General features: G+C 44.1%; 1 protein-coding gene across 4 annotated transcripts; it reads left to right on the top strand.

The window, feature by feature from the left end:
- Positions 1 to 7,087: 7,087 nt before the first annotated feature.
- Positions 7,088 to 24,072, top strand: prox1a (prospero homeobox 1a; the record flags this gene model as incomplete). Of its 4 annotated transcripts, XM_034197673.1 has the most annotated exon segments (5): positions 7,088 to 7,551; positions 8,048 to 8,161; positions 12,668 to 14,760; positions 18,583 to 18,690; positions 23,878 to 24,072. In XM_034197673.1, coding segments are annotated over 3 exon segments (2,331 nt in total), but the record flags the coding sequence as incomplete, so codon positions are not given.
- Positions 24,073 to 24,509: the final 437 nt, after the last annotated feature.

Genomic DNA, 24,509 nt, shown 5'->3' with positions numbered 1-24,509 from the left:
AGTGTCTTGCCCAGGGACACAACGACATGCTGACTGCAGTTTGAACCTGCTGTGACCCCCTGATCCGAACACGCACTACCCACTGCACCACACACCTCCCATTACACCACAATTACAATTTATTTTATTTCAACTATATTCTTCTTCTTCTTCTTCTTATTATTATTATTACTACTATTATTATTATTGTTATTATATATGTAATATTAAAAACAATTCTTTTCACTTTCCATTTTTCAAATGAGGGTGCATAACGACTCAACTGAGGGTGCAATGCACCCTTATGCACCCCCGTAGAACCGGGCCTGGTACCGGCACAGCTTCATTTATAGTCAGGTTAGCCCATGGTTAAGGCATGGAGCATTTGCACACATACTAACGCAATGTACACACGCTGCAAGCAGCCAAATTAAAGTCCTTGTTTTTGGGTGTATAAAGAGAGGATTATTTATTCCACTCTCTTTTAGGAACTGCCCAGTGAGTAAGTGTCTGTTGGCTGATGCATGCCCTGTGTGTCTATGAGGGAGTGTGTGTGTGTGTGTGTGTTGTGTGTTTACATGCATAGGGAGGTGTTTGGGTTTTTTGGGGTTGTACCTCATGGTCCTCACCAATGTTTAAATATTTCACCTAATGATGATTATGTGTGTGTGTGTGTGTGTGTGTGTGTGTGTGTGTGTGTGTGTGTGTGTGTGTGTGTGTGTGTGTGTGTGTGTGTGTGTGTGTGTGTGTGTGTGTGTGTGTGTGTGTGTGTGTGTGTGTGTGTGTGTGTGTGTGTGTGTGTGTGTGTGTGTGTGTGTGTGTGTGTGTGTGTGTGGTGTGTGTGTGTGTGCGCGTGCGTGCGTGCGTGCGTAAGCGAAGAGTGAGATCTTTTATCTCTATAACAATTATGCCACAAATAGTCACATGCTCTGCTATTCTTGTCCTCTCAAGGCTCCTCTGGCGTTCTGGTGGCCATACTCCTGCATACAAGGGGTTAGGGAGAGATTTGGACTTGGGTGGGTTTTTTTTGTGCATATGACTTTGGATATGGATATATCCAAAGACATAATTATGTGTCCCCTTGTATTTGCACATATTTTTTAGGGGACTAAAGGAGCGTTTTTCTTCCAAAATTAGAATTTCCACATCTAAAACATGCGTCTCCTTCCTCTAACAAAATGGAATTAAAACACACTGTTGCATATGAGTGAATTTATTGGCAGTTCTGAGCTTTTTACTTAAAAATTGAATTTTAGAGATGGTAATCATTTGTGTGGTTGCATGCCAACACACAGCAACAAAAATAAATACATTTTCCAAAGTGATTATTGTCTATAATAAGGCTTCCAAGTGGAATGCCAAGAGTAGACTGCTGGGCTGGATTGTTTGCTTAGCTTCTCCCTCTGCAGTCGTGAAAATCAAGGGAAATAATCAGCAGATAACCTAGCACTCCACACATTCTTTATTCTTTGTTCACTTTTATGTCTCTGTTGGGTGGTGAGGGATTTTAATGCTCTATTATGAGCCTGTACATTTGGCTCCTCTGGACGGGCAGTAAAATTATCTCCTTTTCTCTCCAGAAACATTATACTTCCTCCAGAGGGGGCCATGAAGGAAAGGTGCACGTTCTCAGCCAAATACGGCACACCCTGAGGTAAATGGAGCGGAGGGAGACGATTGGCCCAGAACACCTGAACCAAGCCGGCACACGACAGGATGAGGGTGTCAGCATCCTCCTGCTAAACGCTTGCTTCCTGCTGTTTTGCTCTTCTCCTTTTTTCTTTTTCTCATCCCACTCTTCAAGCAGGAAGTCATTGGAATGGAAAACAATAGTTAAATGAAGATGGGGAGGGGGTTTCTGTGTTGTTCCAAACAAGAAGAGCTCCACCAGACTGCAACAGCTAAAATTCCTATAGATAGATACATTAGGCAGAAGAGGAGGGATGGGGTGAGAGATGAGATGGAGGAGGAGGGGAGATGAGGGGAGATGAGGGCATGAGGGAGGCCTCCTCTAGGGTCGTGCTCAGAGGGCGTCGGGCAGCACGAGAGGCAGGATGTTATGGTTTATTCAGCCCAGGAGTGGGGGCGACGTGGACAAGGTGTGCCTTGCCCTCAGCACCAGCCTCTGCGTGATTTATAGCAGCGCTGGCAGACGCTCCTGTCCACGGGGAAGTCTTTGAAAAATGCCGAGGGTGATTTGCATGAATGTAGGCCTGTACATTTACACCATACATAGGCCTCACTTTGTGTTTATGTGTGTGTGTGTGTGTGTGTGTGTGTGTGTGTGTGTGTGTGTGTGTGTGTGTGTGTGGTGTGGTGTGTGTGTGTGTGTGTGTGTGTGTGTGTGTGTGTGTGTGTGTGGGTGTGTGTGTGGGTGTGTGTGTGTGTGTGTGTGTGTGTGTGTGTGTGTGTGTGTGTGTGTGTGTGTGGTGTGTGTGTGTGTGTGTGTGTGTGGGTGTGTGGGTGGCTGTTGACTTGTGTACATGAACACTTTATAGGTTGTTGGTTGTTAACCTGTGGTTGGAGCATGTTCATGCATGGCCCATAGGATAGATGGGCAAGCCACTCTGATTAATTACCAGTGACACACATACATTACACTATATAGAAATACCAGCATCCTGAAGGCAATGTGATCAAAATAGTGGTGGTAGGTGACACTTTTTCAGGTCATTGGTTTAAAGCTTTGGTATAGGTAATATTGGTAAAACCAGCAACAGTAAGTGATGTTTTGTTGAATAATCTAACTGTAAAACCCAGTCTAATGTTGCTTAAGCTAGCAAGAAAGTTAGCATGTTGTTTACGGTAGAGGGAAACATTGGTGATTTTCATCGTATAATTTCAATGTGGGTGATGTGTGCAAATGAACAATGTTACCGGCTCAGGAAACTCCTCGCACACTGAGCGGTGGGTGTCTGAGTGAACGCGTCACTTCACATCATCGGGCAGGTGAGCGGGAGCTCCTGGCACTGGTTCAACGAAGGGAAGTTGAACAGCATTCATTTGCACACTACCCACAAAGCAAAAATATAAAGCCGGGTAAAAAGTAACTTTTCCCTTTGCAAACTTAGAAACCAGTTGATTCCTCAAAATTCCTGTATAATGTTTCACAGCGTAGAGCAGAAAAATATATAATATTTCCCTCTAAAATTAGGTGTCGTATGAGTATTAGTATAAATAGGAAACACTCGAACAAAGGACAGTAATTACTTTTTTAACCATTTGAAAAACATTGATTAATTTCCAGTCTGACAGAGCCAGAGATTTCAATGATAATCAATAACAAGCCATACAAAAACAATCCTCAAATTCCTGTGTGTGTTTGTCTGCATCTGTGTGTCTTTACAGGCCAATTATAACAGCGGCGCCCTCCTTATGACCTCTCCTGAGGCAGCCGAATCTCCTCTGGAGTGAAAGGTCAGTGAGAGGTCAAGAGAGGTCGCCAGCGAAAGGCCGTTCTAGTGTGGAGAGCTTTCTGGGTGCCATGCGAAACATCCACAGTGAGGGTCAAAGGTTACCCAGATACATAAACCAGACAAAAAGGTGCCAACAGGTACAAGATGTGTGAATGTCCACTGGTGTAACAGGAGAGCCGACTATTGCAGAGAGCTAAACTTATAACTGGAGACTAATGTGTGGTGAGAGAGGCACTTTAAAGCTACTTAAGCCTTGTACATGTCACTTCATAGCCTATAGACGCCTCTCTTTATAGTATTTGGGGAAGTGCAGAAAGGCTGAAGCACAGGTAACAGATCACTCACTAATTATCCTAAATTGCCTCAGACAGCTAAACTTGTGTGTGTGTGTGTGTGTGTGTGTGTGTGTGTGTGTGTGTGTGTGTGTGTGTGTGTGTGTGTGTGTGTGTGTGTGTGTGTGTATGTGTGTGTGTGTGTGTGTGTGTGTGTGTGGGTGTGTGTGTGTGTGTGTGTGTGTGTGTGTGTGTGTGTGTGTGTGTGTGTGTGTGGGTGTGTGTGGGTGTGTGTGTGCGCCATGCCTGGTTTACCCACCATATAGCCTATTCGTAGAAGCTATTAAAAACTAATTAACCTGCGTTTTATTTGAAGCCCCCCTGCCCCCGTCCATCATACCACTAATGTATTTTCCATGAGGCTTTTTTTTCCTTCTGATTTAATTTAGCTATACTCTTTGATTTTACGACTCGCCTCTGTTATTGTAGGATATCTTCTCCCTTCCTTGTAATTTTATTTTATGACATGGAGTGATTCGAGTACAATACGCCCCCCGGGGAGGACCACTTACCTCCACGCCAACAAATATAATTACTGCTGATCAGAGGAGCGAAAACAGACCGCCGCTTCCTTGCCACAGCCCGGGTCTTTTTTCAATTTTTTTTTTTCAAGTTGTCTCATTGCAGCATGATGGCTATGAAAATCTAAAAATGAAAATCCCAAAAACCTGCAGCCCGCATGTGCTGCCACGCTCCATTAACACATGTAAACATTGTTGATTATTTATTTATTGACAAGATATCCAAACATAGCCTAACAGAAAAACACTTTAGATACGTGAATCTTTGAAACCCATTCTTAAATTGGGCATGGGTTAAATACCAAAAAACACGCTTATTTCTAATTGAATTGTAATTTGTCTAATCGCTATCGCTATGTCAAAATGCCCTACACCGTGGGGCGGTAGCGAGCAGTGTGGGAAAAATGAAGTTCATGCACTGTCAAACTGATCCAATCCAACTTGGATGTATGCTGGATTGTCTATCGATGCAGCACACATTGTCTAAAATAATAAAAGTCAACGCCTATTTAAGAAAATATGCAACTTAAGAGGTATTTATTAAAATAGTAACATTATTGAACGAGTTTGGCGTGGATTTAACCTCGCCTTGACGCGCAGAATCAGCTGTGTCCGCGCGGCCTTGCAGAGAATAAAATAGGTTAAGTTACCGCCAGAAGTAAACAGCTAAAGTCCTTTCGTGTTTACCAAGTAAAGTCCTCTGCTCCATGTTGACAGGTGAGAGTTCACAGGAGCAAAGTCGGTCCCCTCCCAATGGAGCTGCGAGCCTGACTGTGTAACCCCCAAGAAATGGTGAGTGTGTGTGTCAGACAGAGGGAGAGATAAACAGGGAGAGTTGCTGAGGGGGCTCTTTGACTTTGAGCGCATAAGCCCTTATTTCATGGTGCCATTGTTTGTTTTAAGGACGTCAGGCTTAATACAGTTCCAGGCGATTTCCCAACATGTCTGTTCGCCCGAGCACCTCCAAGGCGCAAGTGTGTGTTTGTGCGCGTGCTCACATGTGTGCGCGAGCCCTTCATTCCTGTCGACTTTAGCCTCACCCCTGTCATAGGCAGTGATTTAAAAAATGTGTATAGGCTACTTTCAAGGTTGTTCGTAAGACATGTTAAATTAACTCAGACTTTGCAGAATTTACTGAGTCATTTCCTACTAAAGAAATGTTAAATATTTAGCTAATCATGGCCTAATCATGATGTTTAGTGTATATCTGTGGTTTTAATGAGTTTGACTGTAGCCATATTCCCATCAGCCTCACTGAGCAGCATTAATTTAATTGCCTATTATTTCCAAATAGGCCAGACGTGGAACTTTATTTAATGTTAGAGCAAACAGGTTCTTTATCACATGTTGAAAACAGGACAAAAAGTGTTGCAATACTGTATTTTATCACTCACGTGATGGCTGTGTGAGTCCACAGGGGAAATAGAGATGGGCCAGACAGACTGGCTTTGTGTATGCATAAACTATTGCATATTATTGTTATTGATTGTTAGATACATCGATGTTTGCTTTGTGTATGTTGTCATTTTTGACGGTCACATTGTCATACATTTACTTTAACAATATTCATTAACAATTTTTGCAAATAAAACACATTTGAATTTGAGAGTGTGTGAGCAGTATGTCTCATTGAATGGCTTATAAAACAGGTCACAGTGGATCACAAACCCCTCTCTCTCTCTCTCTCTCTCTCTCTCTCTCTCTCTCTCTCTCTCTCTCTCTCTCTCTATATCTCTCTCTCTCTCTCTCTCACACACACACACACACACACACACACACACACACACACACACACACACACACACACACACACACACACACACACCTCCATAATCACTATTTGTAGCAGAAAGAGGGATGTGGGTCATCGGGGGCCACACAGTGCCAGCTATCCCTATGGCTGCCAACAAATAATAACACTCATAACATAAATGTAAATGTATCTTATTTTACTAGAGAAGTCTCATTTATCACGTTCAGGTCATATAGACTCAGGTTCTAACTTGAAAAAAACAAGTGTATATTTTCCTCCAGTGTCCTCGTCTGTGATGGTGGAAGCTGAATACATTAAGTGCTGGACAGGACGCCCAACAAGGACTTTAGAGGCAGTAAGAGTCAGACGCCTACTCATTTATTACACTCGGACAAATCCTCCTCTCCTCTGTCCTGTCTCCTAAACCTTTTTATTCAGGGACCCGGAGACCTCTCCGGAACAAAACAGCTTTTAGCGCTGCCATCTCTCCCTGCTTCTGTTTTTGCAAATAGCTCTCTCTCTCTCTCTCTCTCTCTCTCTCTCTCTCTCTCTCTCTCTCTCTCTCTCTCTCTCTCTCTCTCTCTCTCTCTCTCTCTCTCTCTCTCTCTCTCTCTCTCTCTCTCATCTCTCTCTCTCTCTCTCGCTCTCTTATTCACGAAAGGGAGCTGATGTAGAAGCACATTAAGTCATTATGTGATTAAGGCCATATATATCCACTGCATTGCTTCTTATCCCAAATAGTATTCATTCTTTCAAAGAAAAGTAATCTAACTTAAATTCAGTTAACGTTATTTGATTATATTTGTTGTTATTGTTCTCTTTTAATTTGCGCCTAAAGAAGCTCTAATCGTTCTAATTATACTACTACTAATAATGAAAAGACAAATGACCCGTTGATCTAAATTAAACCCGAGGAAACATGGCCATTGCCCCTTTGCACTCCGGCATACCATCACCGCGTGCGCACTTATTAACCACTTAATTGTGGTCAGAATGTGATAAAACACCTCTGGGAGAAATATTGTTTTCCATGCCTCCCTCCTCCTGCATTTAGGCCCTATACTGTAATAAATATGTCAATAAATTCTGCCATCAGTGCTCGATGCCAGCGCGCGTTATCAGTCTTGGGCATCGAGGTGTGTCGCACTCGACCCAACAGAGGGGGGGGGGTGAGTTTGAAATAAATACACGGGTTGATCCACCTGGAATGGGCCGCGATAAGAGCAGCCAGTGTTAACCGACACGTTTCCTCTACACCTCATCCGAGTCTTCCTTTTCCAAACACGCGTTTCTTTAATGTCCCGGCCTGTTTTTCCAGCCTGTGTGCGCACCGACGGCACCCAGGGGAGCCGAGGCCAAATCAGCAACAGGCCAGTGAGAGAGCATGGGGCCGGGACACCTGCTTTGGAAAAGACACTCCAGACACTAAACTTTGCTGACTTCGTTGCATTTCGTTCGTCCTAAAAAACAGTTGCTTGCAACATGGAAAAGAGACTCGCCTTTTCCCGTTTGGCACCTGACAGAGGCACATATGGAAAATAAGATTTCTAGTTAAGTACTTTAGGATCCTGTTTGTGCAAGGGATACAAAAAGAAAATTCTGCCTGCAACAAATGAATCTAAAGTGAAACGCTAGGAAGAACAGGGGAAAGGAAAAAAAAGCACAATGATCTGATAAAAAAGGGGCATCAGCTACTTTTTTACTGGCTTCTACAAATTGATTCTACAATAATAATAACACAAACAATTAAAATACTATTTTTAGACGCTCATTAGGAAATAATTCAGAGGTAATTTCTGCATTTGCTTATATCGGATCATCCTTTCTCTTATGCAGAAACGCATTATGAAGCATATGGATGTGACCTATCCAGAAAAGAGTAAATGAAAAAAGTATTATGTAATGTAAGATAACAATTAATTTCAATGGCACAAATGTGTAAATAATATTACTAAACAATTTCTGTACACCTGTTGTAAAGATCGAGGGGTAGAATATTTGCAGTGAGCAAAATCTGCTGTGTAATAATAAATATCCAATTTGTAGGAATGCAGGAGGACGACAACGAGCAGCCGTCATCATTTCATAAATCAGAAGCGTCAAACAGGTTTTTCTGTGGAAAGGATCAGATGTCAGTGTCCGCTGAGTTCAGCCTTACAGGTGGGCAAGTTTAAAATAAATAAAAAAGTCGAATAATCCATAACAAATCTTAACATGGCGATGTTTTGTTTCAATTTACAGTTAGTTTGACTTAGTATGCATTTCTGACGAGGGTGCTGTCTTTACACATGGGGTTATTTCTGTGGCGGGCTGTGTGACAGACGTTTCAAGATGATGTTCGGCTCTTAACTGAGCGTTTCACAAAGAGACGTTTATCTCTCCTCAGATATTGGCTTCCCTGGATAATCTGAATTCCAAAGCAAAGCTCCGAGCTTCTGTGCCGCTTTGCTTGTTCATAAATCAGACCTTGCATCACCCAATGAGAAAAGTCTGAAAATATCTCTACATGCCACTTTGAACCCCCAATACCCAAGTGACCTATACTGTTATTCCCTTTGAGAAGCTGCAGTCTAAATGTGTACCAGTTGCAGAACAAAATGTACATAATGATATTTAAAATTTGAACTCGTTGCACATCGTTAAATTATAAAATATCACACTGCAAAGTTGGTAATGATTTAAAGTGAATTGGCTTGAAGGAATGTTTTATTAGAGTATCATACACATAATCCAAACATGCATAAACGCAAGTGTTGAAAAGTCGTTAAAAAACGATTGTAAATGTTGAGTTTTACTGGTTGGAAGATGTCTGAAAATATCTGCACTACAACGGTGTCTACTTTAACAATTCACTTAATGCTACATTCGTTCAAAATCATGCTTTACATGTAGTGAATAAATCAGCAACAGGGATAAATATCATCTGATTGTTTGCCAAATAAATCAAGTCGTTCCATAATGAATTTTCTTTATCATGGAATTGATTTTATTTTTTAGTATTTTATTCAAAATCTCTTGGCATAAAAGCGACCATTTAACAAAAACATTCTTAAATATGACATAAATAACATAACAATATGTGGACTATGTGTTTTGTTGCGGCTTATCGTGTAATGTCAAAGTGAGTAACGATTCTTACTCGCGCAGTCGGTGTTTTGGGAAGAAAGAGATCAGTAAGAGTGTATTTCCTTTTCCCCCCTCTCTCTCTCTTTAGTTGCATGCTCAAGTCCCATTCTCTGGTCAAGTTCAGTGCGTTGTTCTCCGGACCGGACGGACGCTTCTTATTGGTAGGTTGCGACAGTTACATCACGCCGCTGGTGACGCGCACGTCTTCCTGTTTCCTTCAGCCGCGTCTTAAAGTGAATCTTAGTGGCGGAGAAGCGCTCAGCATCCAGAGCTCTGCATCCAGTGCGCCTCGGAGACGCACACACGCAGTCTCGCTCTCTCTCTCTCTTACACTCTCTCTATGTCTCTCACTCTTGTAGTCACAGCAGAGGATAGAGGGAGAGACCTACGCGCAAGAGCTCTTTTCATCTTCTATATTTTTCCTATTTTGTTCTTTTCGCTCGCGCAGAGCTCTGACTTTATTCCAGCTCTTTCTTCTCTGAGAAATTGTTATATCCCGTCATCCAGAAAATCCTCGGTGTTCTGCGTTTATTCTCTCTTTTTTTTTTTCGCCGTAGTGTTCAGGTTGTCCCCCTCTTCATCTAAAGGGTAAGTAACCTTGTCCTCGGATACCTCCCTTTCTTGTTCTGCCTCGCTTGCACACGGTGGGCGGAAAAAAAATAAACAAATGAAACCCCATGAACGGGGAAATGTATAACGGTGATCAACAGCTAATCATATATCTATACGACTTTATTTGCTCTGTTTCGTTCCCCTCGGCGTGTGGTTAGAGTTGCGTGAGCTGCCCGTGTGTTTTAGCGAGGATGATTTGCGAACGGTAGCCCAACCTTTCCCCATGAAAGCCGAGATCAAGTTGATTTGCAACTTCTCCAAGTAAGTTTTAGAAGCGAGTGTCTCGATACGCGACTTAAAACAAGAGTTGACTTTAGACGGAAGCTGAGATTGAGTCTGTATTTGATGTTTCGTGTTGGAAACGGTGACTTTTATATTGTCTTTGTCCTCCTGTGGGGAGAATCGTATTATAAAAACCTCTTCATGCCGTTTTACCGACACAGAATTGTTTTCAAGGCTGTTACGGTGCTTGTCAGTCCTCCTGTTTTGTGAATTTGGTGTTTGTCTTCTGCTGGAACCACTTTTGGAGGATTGTGATAAAACGCTGCCGGTATATTGTTGTAAGTGAAGGCAACTCTCTTAGGTTTTGATATCTTTGTCCAATGACCATCAAATGTGGAAAGAAGCTTCAAAGTCTAACTGTTACCATTATGTATAGTACATTATGTCGTTTGACTTCTAAAAGTTGTATATTGTTTTAAATTAGACCAAGTTTTCAATCTAAATTTAACCTCACTTTTCTTTTTTAACTTGTTGTGTCTCATCAGAGAATTTTTGAAACAAAAGCCTATAGCCAGGGGTTTTTATTTTAAAGAATGATGTTCAGATGTATAAAGTTGAGGTGAACCCCTGGTTGTTCATGTGTGTAGTTCAAAGCCTGAAATTGTTTTTTTTACAAGAGAGAGGGAGTGCGCATGGGCAATGTGAGACAGGTGCTCGGTCAAAAAAGACAGGTGCTGGTGACTATTTCAAGCTCATTGTTAAGATCCTGAGGCGATCAAGTCAAGGTTTCTTTCTTGGATATGTATCACCCCTTTTCTGAACTGCTGGATATGGCTGTCAAGACTTGAGACACAGCCATTTATCAAAATGATATTGTTTTAGAACACTGATGTCACTTTAATGGGATTGATTTAAGAGGAAACATGTTTCACTATGCCTGTTTATTTGTATTAGTTTTTATCTTATCAGTTTACAAGATGTGAATTTAAAAAGGGATTTCTTTAATAGTGGAAAAACCTGCAATACATGCCACTCGTGTTGTGCATCACACTGCACAGCTTCTAACAAAGCCAGCAGCAAAGTTGTGTGTATGAATAGTGTGAATTTGGTTTTAAGGCTTTATGACAAGAAATATGATTTTCTTATTTAAAAAAACACTTTTGATGTGAAGTGAGGATGAAAAGAAGATAACATTTCTATTAGTTGGAGCAACCAAATAATCAGTTAAAGCGAATGTTTTATAATCTCAACGGAGTTCAGCTTTCCTAACCATTGAAACCGAGACTAGAATTTAGACACTCAAGATGGTTTTTGTCTGAAGAAATAATAGCAAAATTAATATATTTAAATATATCTGCCTTTTTCGTATAAAAGAAACAAATATATATATAGCTACTTGGCAGATCTTTTTTAAAGTCTGCCTAAATCGGTGTCACATTTGAGTATATTTGCAACCTTTAAAATAGACGTAAAAAAAAGCAGTTTTTTTATTACTGAGCCAGTGTGTCTTAAAAAAGGCTTTCTGAAAGAGTGTAAAAGGAAAATGGACATTGTTGCACCACTCTTGCTTTTGATTAAGAAAACATTACCCAAATTTAAAACTTACAAATTGTATTTTTAAAGAGAGGCATGCGGGTTAAATTGTCTCAAAATATATCTCTACATTTGGGATTGAATGCAGCTTCATGGCTATGACTAAGAAACTGCCACCACTGCTTACATAGCAGTATTGATGCAGGCCTGTACTGACAAAACAATTTGCTTTCAGAGGGGCATTAGGGTTTTTGTAAGAGCGCTTTAAGTTGCTCCTTGCCGGAGTTGACCCTTGCGACCTGTTCATTTGAGCAGAATTAACTGCCCTTGCCAGATGAAAAGACAAACAAAAAACACAGAAGTGAGCTCACGCTGGCAACAAAATCAATAGGCCTATTTTGTGTTTCTTTTATGTGTCACTCCCCCCCATCGCCTAAGATATGATGGCCATATTGATTAATGTGAACATAGCACTTGCAATTTAAAATTACGCAATGTGTAAACATGGTATTATTTAGTTTAGTTTAAATGACCAAACGAACATTTTCTTACGTATACTGTAATAGGATTTAGCTTTTACACAACGCTTTTTGTTTATACTCTTCACCCTAATTCTTTTATTTTATTTTTGAGTTAATAGCTCTTACAGTATGTTGGTTCACACTGCACAAAAATGGAAATGAGGACAAGTACTTAAGTAATTATCATAATTTTATGCAGCTTTGTGTTCCGTGGGAACTGGTTCAGTGTCGCGCGGCGTGTAACAGGGGACAGGATAAAATGTAGGACTTTGCCCTGGAATGTGGAGCCAAGGCCTAATTCTGCCCCCATCTTGCCTGTTCCCTTTACCCCGCTGTCACCAGTCCACACTCCCGAGATGTAATCATGGATGCGCCTGTCCTATTAGAAACAGATTAGGAGGGATAGCCTGCTGGCTTGAGACAGAACTTATGCCTCTACAGTATATCCATATTGGCCTCTGATGCCATTTTCAAGAGGTTGATGTATTTCAATTTTTTTCATTCAAACGTTCCAGCTTTTCTGTGTAATGTAGATTCAGTTTTGAAATGTATACGTGTGTTTGTACATTTACTGGCTGACTGAGTGATTAATTAATATTCCGAAAATACTCTTCACTGTGACTCACACTTTTCTGATTTATTTTGCCCACAGGTGCTCGAAGGATTTGATCCTAGAGGACTCTTTTTCGGGATATGGCCCAATAGCAGCAGCCCGTGATGCCGGACCATGACAGCGACTCCCTCCTGAACAGACAGACCAAGCGAAGACGTGTGGACATTGGTGTTAAGAGGACCGTGGGCAGCGCAGCCTCCTCCACAGCAGCAGCCACAACAACAACCACTGATAACATTGCCCGCGCCAAAGCAGCCATTTTCAGTGCCATGAACTCTCTGAGCTCCCACTCTCACCACGGATCAGACGCTGACTCCATGGAGTGCTCTGTAGTGCAGCCACATGGTGGACCTGGCGTTATGTCAGCCAGTGACAATGAGTCCAAGTCAAATGTACTCCGAAAGCTACTGAAGAGGGCCAACTCATACGAGGACACCATGATGCCCTTCCCTGGCACCACCATTATCTCCCAGCTTCTCAAGAATAACATGACTAAAAATGGAGGAGGACATGAGAGAGGAGAAAGAGGGGACAGGCGTGATAGAGGGGATGTTGGCTTCCCTGGATCAGGGCGCTCCAATGCAAGTTCAGATGCTCCCCAGGAGGATGCCTGCAGTAACTCCTCCCACGATAGCACCCCACAAGAGTGCTTGTCACCCTTCGGCCGTCCTCCTGGCCTGGCCAGCTTTGACATTGAACGTCTAAACGACGAACACCTGCGTGCCAAGCGAGCCCGTGTAGAGAACATTATACGTGGTATGAGCCACTCACCCAGTGTGGTGATACCTGCTTCTTCCCGTCATGAGCGTGACCACGAGATGGATGGAGACCGGGAGATGGATCTAGACTGCCCACCCCCTCAGTCTCAGCAGCAGACCCCCGGCAGCCCACGGGGAGGGGAGGTGTGCAGCAGTAGCAGCCGAGAGAACAAGCGCAAGCAGCGTCTGCCTCAGCAGCAGCAGCAGAGCTTCACTCAGCTGGTGTGCCAGAGGAAGGAGCAGAAGCAGGAGGAGCGGCGGCAACTGAAGCTACAGCTGGAGGACATGCAGAAACAGCTACGCCAGCTGCAGGAGAAGTTCTTTCAGATCTATGACTCAACCGATGACTCAGAACATAACGACCTCCACAATGACCTCCACAATGACATAGGAAACATGTCCGAGGACAGCCCAGGCCGGTCTGATACAGGTGGCGATGACCGGGGTGGAGATGACTTGCGCTCTGACAATGAGATGTCTGACCTGGACCCAGGCCACTTTCTGGACAGGGCACGGGCGTTGCTTCGGCAGCAGGCCATGCTGGCAGACAGAGAGAAGCCAAGAAGAGAGGGGCTCAGCCGGAGCAAAGGACAGGGAGGTCCAGGCTCCTCCATGCATGCTGAAGGTAAACAGCTAGCAGAAACACTGAAGCAGGAACTCAATTCAGCCATGACCCAGGTGGTGGACACAGTGGTCAAGGTGTTTGCCAAGCCTCCACGTCCTACACCCCAGCAGGCCTTCCCCTCACTTTCCATACCCGCTGAAAGATTTCCCACCATTGTCAATGGTGATAACCCCAATTTCCACACCGCTAACCAGAGGCTGCAGTGCTTCGGCGATGTCATCATTCCCAATCCTTTAGATTCCTTCTCCAGCATGCCTGGGATGCCATGTCCCACCATGGATCAAACCGAGGCGATACCTTTAGTCGTGAGGAAGACACCCAGTGACCACCACCATCACCACCAGTCCTCAGCTGTGGGGGCCCACGGTGGACACCACCACCCCGTCCTTCACCCCTCCTCGCTCTCTGCTTCCATGGGCTTCAGCCCCCCATCCTTTAGGCACCCATTCCCTCTGCCTCTCATGGGCTACCCCTTCCAGAGTCCTCTTGGTGGGCCCACAGGTGGCTACCCGGGCAAGGACCGTTCCTCTCCAGACTCCATGGACCTGTCCCGGGAGACCACCAGCCTCAGGACCAAGATGGCATCGGGCCACCACATGGGGCACCACCACCACCACCACCACCACCATCGTTCTCTTTCACCATCACACCCTGGCAGCACGGCAGAGGGACTCTCCCTGTCCCTCATCAAGTCTGAGTGCAGTGACCTCCAGGACATGAGTGACATCTCACCCTACTCAGGCAGCAATGTATCCTTTCAACAAAATAATTGTCGAAGAGTTTCTGTGTGAGGGTGTGTGTTTGAGGGGGTTGAATGCGTATACCTACTCTGATGTTTTAACTACAAAGTCCACTTCAGGCAGCATATGCTTCTGTAAGTCAGACAAAAATCCAATTTCAGGTGGTAATTCCCTATAGAGACAGGTGCGATACAATGCATCAAAACCACAAAGAGTTAAAAATCAAATCTTTTTAGCCTGTTTGAAACTAGCCTAAGATACTGAGAAATTGTTGATGAATCACTTTTCCTCCCACTGCTGTTCTCTTCTCCATTGTACTGCATTGTTATATTTATTTTTATACTCATACCTCTTCCTCACAGCACCATACAGCCTTTTCTTCCATCTTGAATCCAAAGTGCTTTAAAAGCTCTCTTGTCACATATCACTTACTCACGACATTGACTGCCCCAATTCCTTTTTATAAACATGTCCTGAAAAGGGAGATAGCATCCTGAAACTTGGCACACAATGGTGTTATATAGCCTCCCTTATAGTTTAACCCCAGTGTGCCCCAATCATGCCCTACGGATAAAAAGGCTATCCCCTATGGGAGTCTCAAATTGAGTCCCCCGGGGACTCAGGACTAATAGCTTAAACAGATACATTCAGTGCCTTCTCTGTTTCCCCTATACCTCCTTAGTACCTAAGTATTCAACACCCCCTAACCCTTATGAAAGTTTGATTTGTGTCACACTGCTTTCCTTAGAGAGCTTTGTCTTCGAGTCATTCACATTCATACCTTGCTAAGGAAATGAATCCAACAGCTTACCTGTTGTGTCTTTTTAAGTTCGGTGAATATTTATATATAACACTTTAGTTGCCTTGTTTTTACTTTTGTGCGTACCTGACTGCCTACCCTTTTTCTGAGTGTGTGTACATGTGTGTGTGTGTGTATGTGTGTCTTTATGTGTGTGCATGTCACAAAAGGTTCGCCTGAGGTCTCAGTAAAGATGTATATTTATGATTGCTTGTGTTTTCTCTTGTGTTCCTCTTATCATCCATCGCCGTTGTAAAAAGCCCACAATCATTGTCGTTTCTTTTCCCTTTTTTTCATTTCATAAAGATCTGTCAACAGCCCGGGGGGCCCTTCGACTGTTGCTTGGCAGCCAAATACTTCTTTTTTTTGTTTTCCCTCCCTGCAAACCCCCCTCCTCCCTGTCTTTTCTTTGAAGCGGACGTTAACAGGTGTTTGCAGCGAGCTGTTTATCTTTCATTACCTCGCCTTGTCTTGTCTTCTGACCCAAGGGTGAACGCTTTCCAGAGATCCATAATCCTTTGCTTCTACGGACTCCCGATGGAGGGATGGAAAGAGAAAAGAGACTATGAGAAAGTAAAAAAACAATCAAACAACAAACACATATGCCAGATGCTGTGGCTTTCATTGTAGCATTTATAAATTCAGGGCACTACCTGATGTAGTCCCCTAAATGAAAAAATAGGCAGTACAACATGTCGGCGTGTTTTTTGTTATTATTTTATTTTTATTTGATCACAGATTCAGGAACAAAGTTTGGCATATACAAGATATCATTTTGTTCAGTATTTTTTTTTTTAATAGTACGACTTTCTAAATCTTTACACGTGAGTTTCTTTCTATTTGTAGTATCTTATAGCTGGTTTCATGGATGTAGTATTTTTTATTTTTTATTTCGTAGCTCCTTTTTATCCCGGAGCCTCCGAAGCCAGAGACAGCTTGTCAGACATTTTGCGAGGTGTGTTCAAGTTCACCAGCTCTCGGCAGCGTTGTGGAGCAGATGGCTGCTATCAATTTCCTCATTTGTTCTCAGTCCGACTCCAAATATTCTTGTCCTTACACCTGGAATTGGGAAGTCGAGCAGCTATTTCCCTCTCATGACTTTGGGTTTTGGGGATGTGTTGTGAGAATGATGATGTCTTGTCAGATGTGGCAGGCGAACAGTGGGCCAGCTGGTATGAGTGCACCATCATGACAAAATAATAGCCTTGCACGCCACCCCTAAGTCCAATCACAATTACATTTGCAAGCTGTGAGTGAATTGGAGATGAAAATGCCTCATCAGGAGATATGAAGCTTCTTAATTGTCGTCTGAAGGGAGGTGATATTGTGTTTATGGCTGGAGAGGTAAAACCGTGACGTATTTGTTTTAAAATCATTTTTAATTTCAGTGATAAGGGGAGAGCGATGCTTATCCTAATTGAAAAAGCAAAAACAAATTAATTTAAGTGTAAGTGCAAAGCTTTCACAGCAAACAAATCCCAACCTTGCCTTACTGAGAAAGAGCTTTCTCTTTCTCTCCCTCTCTCTGTCTGAGGATCCATTGTATCCCCTCCACTTGGAGCAGATGGTGTGGTGTGGAGAGTGAAGTGCTGCTCTTTTGGCCAGGCCTGACAGAGTAACACCAGTCTGCCAGGGTTTCCCCCACAAGACCCTCGCTGCGTATACAACTAACTCTCTCACTCTCTCACTGAATCAGACAAAGTAGACAGGGTTTTTAAGGAGCCAACCCAGTGTGGTTCAGTATTTGCTGGCTTTGCTGTGTAACCCTGAGGCCAAGGGCAATCCAATCTAGCAGCTGATGCCTTCTTCCCACTCTATAGTTACAGCTACATCTGGACACTTGACTGATTTTAACGATCACAGCCACCCCTGTAGATCATAAATAATGTCAGGCAATGTATTTTGTCCAGTCGAGTGTAAACAGTCTTCATGAAAACTTGGTGCTGTATCTTCTTTGTAATTTAAAGCCCTGTCTTGCTTCTGCTTGATGAAAAACCTTGTTGAAACAGCCTGAGGTTTTAACATGCAGCCCGCCCCCTTCCCCGTTCCCTTTTCAATGTCTTATCCTCCAGATTGATATTATCAGATGCATTATACGGCCGTTAATTCACCATGGAAATGGCTTGGGCCGTTCGGTGGCGCAGATGTGTTGCAGACCCCCCCATCACTGGCTGAGCCCCTCTTCTCCTTCTCCTCCTCCTCCTCCTCCTCCTTCTTTTGCTCCTCCAAGGGTTTGGCAAAGGCAGCGAGGCTGGGGGGTAGGGGTGGAGCAGAGGGAGGAGGAGGGGGATGTAATTGAAGGTTGGAACCACACTATCCCTCAAGGTGCCCCCACCAGCCCATCTCCATCCTCTCTGGTGTTCAATCCAGGCGATCCATTAAGAAGACAAGGCCTCTGACATGTATTTGAATATGGCCTGTGAGGGTGAGAAGGTTTTCATGTTGCTTGGGCCGCTGTTCGGGACTATCTCCTAGACCTTGTTTTGTCACTGATATGAAGCCAATATCAGACAGTCATATTCAGGCTTGGCATGTGTTGTCGCCAAGCCATTAGGCCTTCTTGCCCGTCACTGGCGTTAACTGCTGTCTTTGTCTGTGATATGCAAATGTCTCCTTTTTCTTCTTCCTTTTTTTGGGTAGAGGTTAGCGCAGGGTGTAGGTAAAGGCGTTTGCTTATACTTTGACTGTGAAATGAGCCTCCTTATGTAAAAGCATCGGCTGGAGTGCTGGCCAGCATTTTATTTACCGTGACGCTATCACACCTGATACGGACGATGCTAATTGCAAGCAAATGGTTTTGCTTTAGTGCACTTTCTTCAGCCCCCCCCCCCCCTCCAGCAGCCCTGCATTCATGCCTGAAAGGAAATTTGGTTATCCATCATCCAAAGGACAATTTCTTGCCAATCTTGCAACTAATGATTACCATATACATGTTGTGTTTGTGATAATATCAGTAGCTACATTACCTTGATCTACCATAAAATGTTTCCCTTCAAACACTTGTTAATTTCCTTAATGGCAGCTATTTCTAGATCCAAGAGGGTCTCTCTCCCAATCATCTGAAGAAGGCCAAGCTCATGTTTTTCTACAGCCGCTACCCAAGCTCCAATATGCTCAAGATATTCTTCTCTGATGTCAAGGTAAGGTCAAACACGTTCTCCCTCGTTAGCCCTTTTTTAAATTAATAACATTTGCTTCTATCTTCCTTTTAAAATGTTGTAAGAATTACTATCTTTGCTTGTCTATTTTATATACTATAATTTGTACTACCTTCTTGACACAGTGACTTATTTTGCCACGTGTAGCAAGTATTAAGAGGATTTTCTTCTTTTGTCACATTTCCTACTTTAGTCAACGCACCTGCTTTAAAAGGGGATTTTACAGCTTCAGTTGCCATGAACAACGTATGCCTGTCTGTCTTGAAATGAGGCCCTTTCCCTAACTAAGTTGTGGTTTTATGCAAAAGATGAAAGAAGAGGAAGTTGAATGGGTTTACATGAGGGAGCTGGAGAGCCTATGAGTATTCTAAAGATAAAGAGCGGGATGAGTAATGGAGGGGTGGAGAGGGCAGAGAGGAGGATGGAGCCTAGAGACGGAGGAGTGGTTATCTGAGCAGGTGTAGGGAGTATGTTTTGATGGAGGGAGGGGAGAAGAGAAAGTGTCGGTTTAGGGAACATGGCAAGGATGAGCGTTGGCGCTGCTGGGAGTTTAATGAAGGAAATTTGGAAAACAAAGCACAATACAGTATGTAAGCTGCACAGAAGAACAAGAGCAACAGCACAATGGCCGTTGTACTGTAGTATGCGCGACCGAGTTTGTTCCTGTTGTTGTTGTTGTTTGTACTAAATGCGTGCCCCTTTTCTGACCATATGGAGGGGTAAACATTGTGACATATCCAGGCCATCTTATTCAAATCAGAAGATAAAGGTCCTCTTTTTTCCCAGCTGCCCTCTCATGGATGCCGTCGCCACAAACCATGACTCATGGGTCACATGGTTTTCTCCCAGCATTTCGTTGGTCTCGTTGTAAAGGAGGGTTGGCATTAGGGGCCAGCAGCTGTAAATGTTGATCTGTTACAGAACTAATGTATTAAAGCATACCACTGATTTCACATTGGTGTTGAATTACAACAATTGCTATTTCAGATTTGAACCACTTTTTCACTCACGAATCACTCGCAGGGATGGGGCCCCTTCTTGGTGGCCACATTAGATACTTTAACAAGGTCAAGATAGTTAAGGGGATTATGAGTCCCCTCATATTGTTTTCAGTCAGGGACAATGGACTCAAGTTAGTAGACATGTATGGGAATGAGACTGAATATCTAATTAGATGCAGCCAGCGCGGCCTCTTAGCAATTGGCTGTCCTCAGACAAAAGTCTTAAAGGCTAATCATGTCTCGACTGTCAAGGATCTAATGAACTGGGAAGTGGGTTGACCCAATAACTGGGGGATGCTGTAGCTGTTGTTTCCTTTGATTAAGCTCCTTTTAAGACTATTGTGACTTTTCTGACTTTTGGTTTTTATGAAATATTTTGACAGACGTCTCAATATGCCATTGTTGATGTTGTGATTAAAGATGAGTAATTATCACAGATTAATGCACAGATTAAATAAAGATGTTCAGTCAATTAAAAAAAGTCAGCAAAAGTTAGTGCCTTTGTAAGGGGATTCAGTGTGTGTGTTGTATATTAATTAGAGGGTGTTTGGACCTTCATCTTATAAAGATTTCCAATTCAAATTGGAACACTGGTTGAAACTCACACACTCTTTGCTTTCTTTATGTATCTGTCTGTGGCTTTTTGAGCGACAAGCTTCAGTATTTGGGCCAGTCATGTGCTGTGGAGTAGAGGAGGTCAGTAGGGTTTTCCCTTTTCTATATGTCATTCCTTCTCTTTTCTTTTTTTTCGCTGATGGTGTGGCATGGTGTGTGTGCCTCGGCGGGGCCGGGGAGAAAGAAAAGCCAGCCGCTGGATTTGAGTCGCCGCAGTAACAAAAGCCCGCTTTCCAGGGCCGCTTTTTGTGTGCAGTCAGCCAATAGGCAGCCAGAGATTATCTCCCACAATTCACCCCTGCGAAAACAGGAAACGTTGGAAAGCCCTGATGACTGTGAAGGGGCTTACGAGAGAGAGAGAGAGTGAGGGAGAAAGAGAGTGAGAGGGAGGCCCGTGCAGGCTTCTCTGTCTTTCTGCTCTCCTCTCCGGTTGTTCTGGATGTAGCTTAGCACTCTGAGGTCATCCGTGTGCTTTCTGCTCCACTGCTGACCACTGTGTCAGAGAAAGTGTTGGCGAGCGACACTTTGACATGTCATCCAAATGTTTCTTAACTAAAAAATGTTATCCTAAATTTAAACACAAAACCGTTTAACCAAATTTCATTCAACATATTTAAAACTGAGCCGATGTGTGTGCAGAAGTTTGGAACCGACGGTTAGCTCCTGATTACTTTTGTCAGGCGACTAATATAGTTTAGTCCAAGGATACTTGAGTGTTTTCCTATTCTGGACTTAAGTATGCGCCTGTGCACGAGCAGAACATATGTGTGTGTGAGTGTGAGTGTGTGCACCACTTTCTATCTTGTGCTGTTAGCACTAAGCGCTGACCTTTCACAGGCTCTTGAGTGTGAGTGTGAGAAACACGCTCTTGCTGTCTCTCTCTCATCTGCCTCTCAGCCAGCCACACACACACACACACACACACACACACACACACACACACACACACACACACACACACACCCTTATAAACACTTATATGCTCAGACACACATTTTTCTCGCTGCATCTCATGTCTGTGCAAGCTGACCCCTGCCAGTTCTGATTAAGGAGCTGCAGTGATGTGCTCCTTTGAACCAGTTCCCTCCTTGTACGCTGAACACACTCGTCTTTAACAGCTATCAGGGGGTCTCTCTCTCCCACCAGCAACTTAATGAACCCTGACTGCTGGAAGCTGCATGGGGGACTTGCCAAAATTAATTCAGTAAGTGTGTTGGTTGCAGCTGATGCAGATATAATGTAAGCTAGTATTTACCTGCAAGCAGAGTAGATATTGTGTCTTTTATGAGCTCTTTGCTTTGATTGAGCCACAGTTCACTTCAGTTGCACGGACCCTAATACATCTTCTCCGGAGCTGTCCGTATAATAAAGTAATCCTTGTCCAAATGACAAATCTATCCGTCACTCGGCTGCGGTGACACCAAAGGTCTCCTGCATGAGCGATGGCAACTCTTTCACTGACTTTAATCTCAGTATGTAGGCCTAGTGCTCAATCTTGCACGCGCTCAGTTGCATGTACACACACATGCTTGCGTATATGGATGCCAATTCACTAAATGTGGGATTCCCCCCACCAAGACTTGATCTGGTCTTTTACACAAGGAAAGGTTTATATCAAAGTGACAACTTCAATGCAATAGTGTGTTTGTGCTCTCACACTCCGACTGTCTGCCACATTGTGTGTTTTTAAGAATAGCCCTGTGCAGCCTCTGTATTTGTAAGTGTCAGTAGTTTGTTTGTTTGACACTGCGATGTCACGACCCCAGCTTGCTGACTGCTCACGTTCCGACCCTCCGCCTCCCCCCCCCCCCCCACCAGCAGAACGCCATTGTCCGACGGCGCTGACCTGCACCCGTCCTCCTCTCCTCCCTCCCTCACTCACTCATTTCCCCATTTATGCTCACCCTGCACTTTAGGACAGCCACCGTACCCCTCCTCTCCCCCCCGACGTACAGCCTCCCAAAACCCCTGCCAAACAATGTCAAGCGGACTTATTCTTTTCCACTCCGGCCTTTATGTCATCTGCTGATCATTCCAGAAAAGCACGGCCCCTCTCCTTTTAGCCCCGTCCCACCTTTTGCCAATTCTCTCGCGGCTCCTAATTCCCCAACTTTCCTGCCTCTCTGTCCTGCTGCCTCCCATCTTCAGCTGCTTGCGTGTGTTTGACTGCCATGCAAGATTGCGAGTAAGAGAGAGTGTGTGCGTACGTGTTTGTGTGTGTGTCTGTGTGTTGTGGAACAATAGCCAGAGCCTAATCTCCATGTCAAAACCGCTCTGCCTCCCCAGCGAGCCGTCCGCTCAGCGTTTAGTAGCGTTTTGTCCCCCCATTCTTCCAGCACCACAAAAAGAGCGGAGGGGAGGGAGGAGTGAAGGCCTGTGGTGTGTGTTTGTGTGTGTTTGTGTGTGTGTGTGTGTGTGTGTGTGTGTGTGTGTGTGTGTGTGTGTGTGTGTGTGTGTGTGTGTGTGTGTGTGTGTGTGTGTGTGTGTGTGTGTGTGTGTGTGTGTGTGTGTGTGTGTGTGTGTGTGTGTGTGTGTGTGTGTGTTGTGTGTGTGTGTGTGTGTGTGTGTGTGTGTGTGTGTGTGTGTGTGTGTGTGTGTGGACCGAGGGTGTGGGTGATGGTTAGGGATATCAAGCTTTCACAGGCGAGATTTTTGAATGTACGAGGCGTCCTTTCTGGAAATCAGTGAAGAAAGACATAATGATGTTATTTGTATGTTTTTAGGGGTTTGATCAGAGCTTTCAGTGGGGCATTTTAGGGTGAATGAGCTCCGCTGCTCTCCTGAACTCCTGAGCTCCTTAGTGTTTGGGGTGTTTAGACAGTGTGTTTTCACTGCTGAGACCAGGCGGAAAAAGAGCCGGGGACCAGCGGAGGCTCTTAATAGGTTTACCTCGCCCTATTGAATCCAGCAGAGCGGCACAGACCAGATAGCCACAGCCATCTCTGTCTTTCCCTCTCTTTCTTTTTCTTGTGCTCTTTTTCTTCTCCTGTCTTCCTGCCTGAGAGGTGTGGAGAGGGGAGGAGAATCAGGGTGTAATTGGTGAACGGGGTTAAGTACATGTTTGAGCCCCCTGCGGGCCAGGGCGCTTCAGATGATGACTTAATCGTTTTTCTGGTCAATTATGTGTTTGCGGTCTCGCCCTGCCCCCCCCCCCCCCCCACCCCCCACCTCTCTTTCCACTCTCAGGGTTATGATAGGGGGAGGTCTGCTCCCAGTGGGGAGGATGAACCACACACACTCTCACACACTCCCCCCTCCTCCTCCTTGCTAGCTGTCTTACTTAATGTCTCTATTATCTTCCCTCGATCCACGACCTGTGATCTTCCTTGCTTTCGTCTATTATCTCCCTCTCTCACGGTTTATTTTAAGTTAACACCTCACGTCTCGACTCCCTGATGTGAAATGACACGCTGTCACCCTTACACTCCTTCTCAAATCCAATGGCTTAATAAGGTTGACATGATAGTCTCTCCCCTACACTGCTTGCATTAACAACATGTACAGATCTCTTCTCAACTTTTCAGCAATACTGACTTCTCTTCTCTCGTTACAGTTCAACCGCTGCATCACGTCTCAGCTGATCAAGTGGTTCAGTAACTTCAGGGAGTTCTACTACATCCAGATGGAGAAGTTTGCCCGCCAGTCCATCAACGATGGAGTAACCGGAACTGAGGAGTTGGGCGTCAGCCGCGACAACGAACTCTTCCGAGCCCTCAACATGCACTACAACAAGGCCAACGACTTTGAGGTACGCACCACCGCTTTCAGCAGATCATGCAGAAACAGAATTGTTGTATGAGAGAGGAGGAGCTGAGGTAATGAGGTCCACATCAGAAAACCTGACACCTCATGGATGCAGACGGGCAGGGTGATACTGTCTCTCTGTGTCCTCTCTGACACAACCTTGCTGTCACTATTCTCAATGCTGCATTTAAGCCTTTTATACTTCCTGATACACACTTCACTATCATGTATCTCCTTGTTGTCAGGTCCAAAACTATTCTAGAACATCTTATTACCAGCTTTTAACTTAATCTTTAATAAACGTCTGTTGGGTTTTCACTTGACAGCAGTACAAATATTTCATTTTTTTCTAAAGCGTGCATCACAGATATAATCCATACAACTATGTGAGGAACTCTCATCCAATGAGGAAGAAAGCTTACCAACACCTCGCTTGTTTGA

The sequence above is a fragment of the Gymnodraco acuticeps genome, unplaced genomic scaffold, assembly GCF_902827175.1.
Source record: "Gymnodraco acuticeps unplaced genomic scaffold, fGymAcu1.1, whole genome shotgun sequence".
NCBI classification, from domain to species: Eukaryota; Metazoa; Chordata; class Actinopteri; order Perciformes; family Bathydraconidae; genus Gymnodraco; species Gymnodraco acuticeps.
This window is presented reverse-complemented; position numbering and strand designations above follow the sequence as displayed.